The 8,838-nt window shown below is 43.9% G+C and overlaps 1 protein-coding gene across 1 annotated transcript; it reads right to left on the reverse strand.

The window, feature by feature from the left end:
* Positions 1 to 702: 702 nt before the first annotated feature.
* On the reverse strand, positions 703 to 6,486 carry LOC142582028 (uncharacterized). The gene is made up of 3 exons (XM_075691450.1): positions 6,365 to 6,486; positions 5,152 to 5,344; positions 703 to 993 (listed from the first exon to the last, which is right to left on the reverse strand). The coding sequence occupies exons 2-3, from the start codon at positions 5,323 to 5,325 to the stop codon at positions 739 to 741; spliced, it is 429 nt and encodes a 142-aa protein (XP_075547565.1). The 5' UTR covers positions 5,326 to 5,344; positions 6,365 to 6,486; the 3' UTR covers positions 703 to 738.
* Positions 6,487 to 8,838: the final 2,352 nt, after the last annotated feature.

Genomic DNA, 8,838 nt, shown 5'->3' on the forward strand with positions numbered 1-8,838 from the left:
ACGGAAACGGAAATCGGCGGGCAGAAAATTAAAGTTCCACACGTCATCATCAAAGGCTATCGCGCAAGCCCTTAGACGTCAAAAAGGGAACTCGCGCTCTGGCAGCCTTTAACGCGCACGTTTGTCGTTACCACTGCTTTATTATCTTTCTTTGACAGCAGCCGACTTTCCATTGTCTCTAGCGCGGTACACAGGGGCTGTCTCTTCATTGTGCAACGCGGGCAGAGGCAAAGCAGATGTGAAATACATTCTTCACAGTCACTAACGTCACACGTATTGCTGTCGGCCCATCCACATATTAATGAGTATGGTTAACGCGACACCAAGCCACAAATAGTAGAACACATTTTCTTCACACCTTTGATGCAGAGGCGCTGGGTAGACATTCAAGTAAGGAACCAGGAAATGTAAGTGACTGATTGTAGAACTCAGTAATTTTCACATGGCTAATAATAATAATATTTGGGGTTTTACGTGCCAAAACCACTTTCTGATTATGAGGCACGCCGTAGTGGAGGACTCCGGAAATTTTGACCACCTGGGGTTCTTTAACGTGCACCTAAATCTAAGCACACGGGTGTTTTCGCATTTCGCCCCCATCGAAATGTGGCCGCCGTGGCCGTTTCACATGGCTAATGTGCTATCGCATGTGGTAGCGCGAAGCACAACTTCTGCGTCAGTTATGGACAGTGTAATTGATACGCATCAACCATCTTTCATGCGCAGAAGCTTTATTGTTTACAATACTTGTTTGTCCACGGGCTTGTAGGTCTCCTTGACGGTTTTCGTGACGACGATCTTTTCGGTTGCCACGGGCTCGGTTACCACGGGCTCGGTTGCCACGGGCTTGGTTACCTTGGGCGCTTCATTGGACGACTGTTCGGGTGCGGGTAGAGGAAGCTCGATGCAGGGAGTTCTCCACCAGTGGTCACATGTGTTCAGTACACGGTTGAAACGCTCACGACGACCGCACGGCATCAGGATTGGCACGCCCTGCAGTAACGTTAAGATTGTTGGCACACTCTGAGAAATGGAATAAGTGGAAACAATGAAAAAGCCTAAACATGGCGTGAAAATCACACTTTTTTCAAATCGAAACGTATAATTGATTTTCGACCTGTCAAGTGACAGACTGTGCAGCTGCAGAAAAAAGGCTGTCCCAGACAGCTTGACGAATTCTTTTCTTTTAGCAGCAGGAGCTGCGGATACGCATCGTGCGTCTTGGGAAAAAGTCTTGTGCGACGAAAACTGTAATACAACAGAGAAAAATTGTCTAGACACATAAAAATGTCGTAACAAAATTAACGAAAAGAAAGTGATAATTTACATGTAGGTGTTATAACGCCGCAACATGCGTATGGGTGCAATGAACTCTTATAGCATAATATTTACCTCCACGCTTATCCTGAGTGCGCCTTGCAAATTTTGGAGTGTAGGATGTTAAGCATCAAAATAAGCCATTTTATATATATGCAGAAGCGATAAAAGCGTGTACTGTAAATGTTGTTTGCCTGTGTTTAAACTATGGTTCGGTAATTCCGTAGAGTCACCAAACCTAGCTGAATAATGATGTTCCTTTTTCCATATTTGGCCCAGATTGCTTAGGTTATTTATGTGCTTTCGGGTTTTTAGTTTAAACATAATACTGACGCGTTCCTTGTAAAGAGTCAGGACGTTAATGATTCCATTTTCTCTAAATAATTTCTTGAAGCTGGGGCTCCGTAAGGAGCATTATATATGACACAGATAAATTTATATTGTACTAGTTCCTTCGTTTTGTCCCACAAAACTAAAGCTAAATTTGTTTTCTACTAGTTGCTTCGTTTTTTTTTATCTCAAACCAATGTTTGCGAATGGAATACGAATCGTTCAGTGCTAAAAGCGAATTGAATCGAATTCAATGCGTAAAATTTTTCGAATAGCCTCTGAATATTAAGCAGCCTCATTGGACATTTCTTAAAGCCTTGTTGACATCAAAGTATTTTCTACATCAACTGGTTTTCGCCAACATACTACCCATTATGTCGCACGCTTCATTAAAATTCGAATGGAGTAATAAATCAAATAACCAGAATCGTAAGGAGTATGCTGGTCGTGAATTAGAGAAACGAAGGTTTAGAAAGGCGATCTGTTCATTCCCTCACGTTCTGTGCATACATTAGATAATAAAAGTAAAATTTGTGTTGACTGCATCAATCACGCGACGAAGAAAGCAGTACTCTTCTATCGCTGCGAATGGTGCCCCTATTACATGAAATATTATTTCAGGCAAGTGGACTCAAGTTTCATGCAGAGCGAACACATCTGGAGCCTCGATGACTAGTACCAAAAGATACCGAATGTCGAATGTCAAATCTGATGTAAATTCCTGCGCGAAGGATTTTGGTTTTAAAGAAAGAGTCTTGATTCTTGAACGACGAAGTGCGTACTGCACAACTCCCCGCTTTTTTTTAAAATATTTACCGTGTCGCAGGACGTATTTGTTTATCTGCGGCTTGAGTTTGCATGTTCAACCGTGCACAGGTAGCAGTGTGAGGCATTCGAAAACTATTCGTAAACAAAAATATTCGAACTATCGCGAACTGACTATTCAATTCATGGAACTAACTTAAAGGGACAGTATTCTATTCGTCTGTAATAAGTTCTGAATATTCGTACCCCGAAGAGTGCTTAAGATAGCTAACCCATGCAGTGTGGCTTCCAATTTGGCATCAATAATCATCTTACCCGAAAAGAAGGAAAGCAAACAAGTCGTTGCTGTTTTATGAAGAGTGTAGTATGCATATTGGGAGCTCAGATCGCCGGTGATTCTCACGCCACAAGCCTCTGATGTCACGACAAGGTGACCGCTTCCTTACGTTTTGTCAGTGCTTCAACTGTATTAAACCGGAGGTTGTTCTCACAATCAGCGGAGTCATATGAAGAAACACTCAATACAGCGACACTCACATAAAACAAGCTTCGTAGGAGTGTTCTTGTGGCCATAGAGACGGGAAAAATATTTTCGAGAGAGCAATGAAAGCGGAAGGGCATGCGGTTATGGGTTCCTAATGATTTCGATACTTGGATTTTTAACGAAACAATATTTGTTACTTGCTAGTTGGTAGATCTCATGCCCCGAAGTTAAGACGCAATCAAGGGCTGAAAAAAGCTTTGAGACATGAAAGAGCGTCGTACTTGCAACTAGTTTACTGAAAGCAGATAGGATCATATTTTTAGGCGAAGGAGGCCATGTGCGCACATACGTTTACGCAACATACTCAAAGAAGTCGGCATCATTATGCAATCATACAGTAGAGAAACTGTCGTTTCTGACGCTCTTTCCTGTCCTAAAACATTTCCCCCCTTGGTTGGGCCCTAACTTCGCGGAATAAGCTGCATATTGATAGATCATGATCGAAAAAATGAAAAAGTTGTATATGAAGCAAGCTTTGCTGTCAAGTCTGGGCATTTGCGACAAACAGAAAAAAAGGCATATATTAGTTGCTCTAGCAGGCGTTGAATCTATAAGTGTAGCCTTGTGGTGGATACCATTTTGCTCTTAACAGTATGTCATTCCCTGTATTTGGTGCAAGGAATAGTTGTAATATGAAAATATTTACGTTCACTTCAAATTCTGAAGTGATAGTGTTCTAACATTGTTGACGCTGTATATACATTCTAACCCCCATACGCTATTAGTCGTACATAAATTTCATTTATTTTGCAACGAAAACTAGGCCCATTCTATTCAGAGTATTACGGAGAAACGTTGTATGCTCGTTGCGCATATTATTTGTGCTGCTTATGCCAGTTTTCTTGTGTCGATGATTCTAACTACATTCGCCTGAGTTCTGAATTGCGGACGCTTTCAGTTATTGAGATGTTATTAATACGTTCGACGTTATAAAGTGGTAAACTGAAGAGGTGCAGTTCTTCTTGCACCGTGCAGTGGCCCAGACAAAAGGTTTTAATGCCTTCGTGGTTGAACAGGGGAATGTGTCCGCAGAATGCATTGAAGCTTTGGACGTAGGACAAGCGAAGCTCTTTTCCGGGCTCTATAAAACTGCGTTTTTGAGAGGCTGCAGTGTACTCAAAGAGGTCTTCAAATGTATGCCTCCAGCATACCTTATACTTCATACTTCATAAATATGCCTAAGGCGTTGAATTTTGTGTTGATTGCCTGTTTTTTGTATGCATAGTCATTTGAACGTAAGGAGCAAATCAGGTAGTGCACTAAGAATATGACATTAATGCATTGGCAGTTCAGTCTTCAGCAACAGTCGAAATGTTTGGGAGGACGCTAAAGCTTCGCCATCAAGAGTGGAACGCGATAGCGTTCAAAGATCGCCGACTGATTTTCTCGCTTCCCGGCAACTGCAGCTTCGTAACCCTAATTTTTTTCGGGAAAGGCTAGTGGCGAACGTTATGCGCGATGGCGAGCTTCCTGGTTCTTCTTTGTTTGGTGCTGTCGGAAGGAACCGAGCGGGCCGTACCGCTCCTACTAAGACAGACCTCACACGGCATCTGGAAGAGGGGTTTGTGTTCGAGTTTCGGCTTAATAGAAATATGCTTTCTCATATATTCAAACTCTAATCCGACGTTATCATGTCTGTAGGTTGTGTGTGAGTTGCACTTTAGTAATTTACTGGCGGATTTTACTTTGAGAAATTAAATTAGTTCAGTAACGCCTATGCGGCACGCTAAGGGCCTGCGTGGTTCGAGATGACTTTGTCGGCCGCGGACACGGTGCCGACGACGGCACCGACACCGGATTTTGTAGACACGGGACTCTTTGTGCTATCGCTTTAAGACGTCCGAATTAGCGTTCCCTAGTATGCTTTGGTTTTCGAATAACATATCAAAGTTTTCTCTTGCGCGCTAGCGCTTCAAATTAATATACTAGAGATTTAAAACGTTGAGGTTTCATTGTAGTGATGGGTGAACTGATTTAATATGCTACTTAGCAACAGCTCTGCATTGGGGCCACGGCTACCAGTTAGGACTCTTGGTCAGGGCAGAGACAATCGAGGTGTCAAGACGTTGCTGGGAACGGCAAGTCTGTGCAGATGTTTCTTTGCTTTATTTTTCAACCCGTATACCACTATCTACAGCATATTTCAGCATATTTAACGAAGGCTGAATTCGCTATGTATGCGGGAAGATCTTCACCTGAGAACATTCGTAGTACGTGGTGCAGTCGTACGGGTTCGGCAGATAAGTGGCGTTGGCCCCCTTGTCGTCCACTTTAGGGCAGTCCTCCGATTTCTGAGCATTGACCACCGAGACCACCGCCACAGCAACGACAAATGCCACAAAAACGGGCAGCATAAGTTTATGATGCATGACTGGTACAAGTGGCTTCCTGCAAGAAATAAACAAATAAGTATATTAACGTGGCACCCTCTGTATGATGTAAGTACCGACTGGTTGCGAAGAGAATTGGCAGTGCACGTATGTTATGGTTACAATATCACATCATGATAGGGATCCCAACATTTGCCGCAAAGTTGCTGAGCGAGTTCTATTCGAAAGACTAATGGAGGATTGCTCAGACATCAATTGAAATGCGCAAGATGTATCATCATTAATAAGATCACTAAACAAAGGAAGCTAGAGAGAAAATGTTCAAAATGAACTGAGCTAAAATTATCATTCAGATTCCTACCAACATGTAGTGGCGATTGTGTAATTGTTTTTGTATGGCTCGTAAACAAGTGTAAGTGATGCACCGTTGAAGTTCACTACGTTTATGTCCTAATTACGCAACCTTTTTCATGCGAAGCTAATTCGAGCAACAATGTTCAGAAGGTTATACATGGAACTTCCTACAAATCTATACTCGGTGTGAGCGCTGTGATTCCTAAACACAGTACCAGGTTAAGGAAACTTAATGTATCTAGATTAAGCTTATATCTGTTCTGACCTTACATGTATAAGAAGCGGAATAATCTTTGTTGACACACAATAAGGCCATCGTTTATCTAGTAATTGTTTACCTGAACTATCGACAAATAAGAACTCTATCCAGAATATAGAAAAATGGTACTATATAGGTTATGAGTTAAGAGTCCTGCGCGTTACGTCAAAATCTGAAGGTATAAAGACAGCGTAGCATATCTCATACCTTGAGCACTTCATGATTAACTCCACCTGAACGTGGACAGTCGAGCAAGTTAGACTTTCACATTCGTATTGCTTGCTTTTTAATATTAGGCTGTAGATCTTTGGTTGAAGCTGAGTATGCGCATAGATCATCTATACGGATTTAAGGGTCTTCAGACGTGCAGTTTAAGTCAAAGCTTTCTTACAGTGGGACCGGGAAAAGACCAAGCCAATTTTCTTCGACGTGTGATGCTAGTGAGAAGTGATCCTGCGTACTCACCTACAAATGCTCACACAGCTCCGCGTTGGTCGAGTGCGTGCTAGTCGGCGTCGGCCGGTGGTCTTATATACTGAGCGCGCAATAAGCTGAAGTGCAGTTTCCAAGACGTCGTATTTGATAAGCGATGCATGGCTTCATTGGTGTGCGGGTTTTATAACAGCCTCAGCTTTAATGTGCGACCTTTACATCCTCGCTCGCTGGTGGGCCCGACCTGCAGTAGACTAATTTGAGAGCAGCCGTTGTGTCAAAGTTTCCCAATCGTTAAACGCTCCGGCGGCGAGTGGCCCTTATCCGCGCGGTAGTATGTGGTCGCAGTAAGTCAATGTTATCTCAGTGGGTCTTCTTGCGGTGCAGTGACGAAAGCGTTCACGGATGAGTGAGCAGTTTCGCACGTATTTCTGCGCCCATGCATATGCTGCCGCTTGTGTTTTATCTGGAGCACTGCCGAACTGTTGGAATAGTACTGATGAACGAAAAATTATATGCGTACTTCAGGGCACATTTAGGGTATGAAAGACTATGCCAGAGCTCAAGAAAAGCCGCGTGAAACTTCCAAACTGCGTATTCTTCGAGTAGCGTATCTGAAATGTAAACATTTCTGTGAGGTTACGCGTTCTTCTCTTTACCTAACAAGGCTTCAGTGCTGCAGACAACCGTGAAGGTGAAGAGCAGGTTAAGTTAGCACGCACGGTTGGAGAGACAGACAGACAGACAGACATCATAAAGTGTGCGAGGTATCCTAAGACTCTTAATCGCATTACAAATGAGCGACGCCTGAAGAGTGCGAATTACTTGACGCCGTGCCTCTTTTTGCCCTATAAACCTTTGACCGCTGTACCTTTCCAATACATTCGCTCACCCTCTGGAGCAGTTCCTTCAGTGCGGTACGATCTGCTGCTTTCGATTTGCTTGAGCTCTAGAGTTAAATACCGGCTCGAGATATGACGATGCGGTGTGTAGGTGTGTAAAGAGGTATTGCCAAAGGTCATTTGCTGCACAGCGGCGTATTTTTACACTTGCGGCTGGTGAAAATTCGTGCGTGCTTCCCACCAGCGTTACTAGAACCAGCTAGATTTGCAAGCCTCCTATCCCTTCGAACGGAGCAGTGTGTCTGGAGCGGCCGTCGTAGGAACCTATAGTGCTGCAGTCCACACGTTTATTTATTCATTTATTTTTATTTATTTATTTATTTATTTATTTATTTATTTATTTATTTCATTGCCTTCAAGGCCCCTAGGGCATTACAGAAGGGAGTGGTTGTTTACTAACATAATAGAGAAAGAAAGATGTGTTGAAATACATGGAAAATCGACAGTTACGATGACAGCAAAAGTAAAAATTCAGTCACTGGAATCTAAAGCACGTCACACAAAATTGTTACAGTATTATACAAAATACAATGAAAACACGGTTTATTAGACCCAAAGAAAGGCTCGACAGCGGTTTTGAAAGCAGCACGTTTGATTTTGACCTATCGATTTCGTTAAGGTGCCCCCAATTATTTCCCTAGCGACTTTGCTATCCGCACTCATGGGCTACTGCAGCTGCTGCAAATGGAGATGTGCTTAAGTATTAAGACATGTACATGTGAAAAGGGGTTTATAAGGTTGGATGGCGGCCGGGAAGACCGCACGACGGGCACAGCAAAGACACTCTCAAGGCCGAGACACATGGTGCGATTTTGGGTGCGATCGGTCGTACGACAATTCGCATCGGCAGCCGCACTCAACAGGTTCTCAACCAAATCCGCCGCAGGCGGCACTGAATCGCACGCTGCGCATGCGACCAACTTGCTGAATATTGTCGTGCGACTGCCGCATCGGTTGGACGACCGCAGCCAATGACAGTGCTGGTAGCGCGAACGTCACGGCCACGTGGTAGACCCAACGGGGCGGGGCCGGGGAGTGAGCGCCTCGCCGCTCCGATCATGTCTGTTTTGTTTCTTTCTCCCTGGTCGAAACGAAGGCCTCTTTCGCCGCTGACGGCGGCACATAAATCAGCTACAATTTGTTTTTGACACCGAATAACTTATAGAATAAAGTGACCTCGAAGGACTGCATGTTATAAAAGGTTGTGCGATATAGTAAATCGTTGGCGTGATTTCTAATCGGACGTGGTGAGTGCGGACGCGCCAGCAATCGTCTATACGAAGCGGCTTGCCTGGCTGGCGTGTTTACTCATCGTTACTAACGACACCGCGAAAACTAACCATATTTTCACTTAAGAGAAAGATAAATGTTCAAGAATTGATTGTGCTTATGAATTTAGGCGCTTTATTACGAGCTGCGGACGCATCGGCAAGGGCCCTCGGCCTCGGATAGACGGCCGGCGAGCTAGACCTATACAGACTCCCAGAGATCGCAAGCTCGCCTGCCATGCTCCATCGCTTCCGTCGGCGCCAATGAAATCAAATGTGCTGCAGTTTAAGCGTGACATAACTGTCTGCATGTTGTGCCGACTAACATAGGCGCTTC

The sequence above is a fragment of the Dermacentor variabilis genome, chromosome 5 (genome assembly GCF_050947875.1).
Source record: "Dermacentor variabilis isolate Ectoservices chromosome 5, ASM5094787v1, whole genome shotgun sequence".
In the NCBI taxonomy this organism is placed as follows: domain Eukaryota; kingdom Metazoa; phylum Arthropoda; class Arachnida; order Ixodida; family Ixodidae; genus Dermacentor; species Dermacentor variabilis.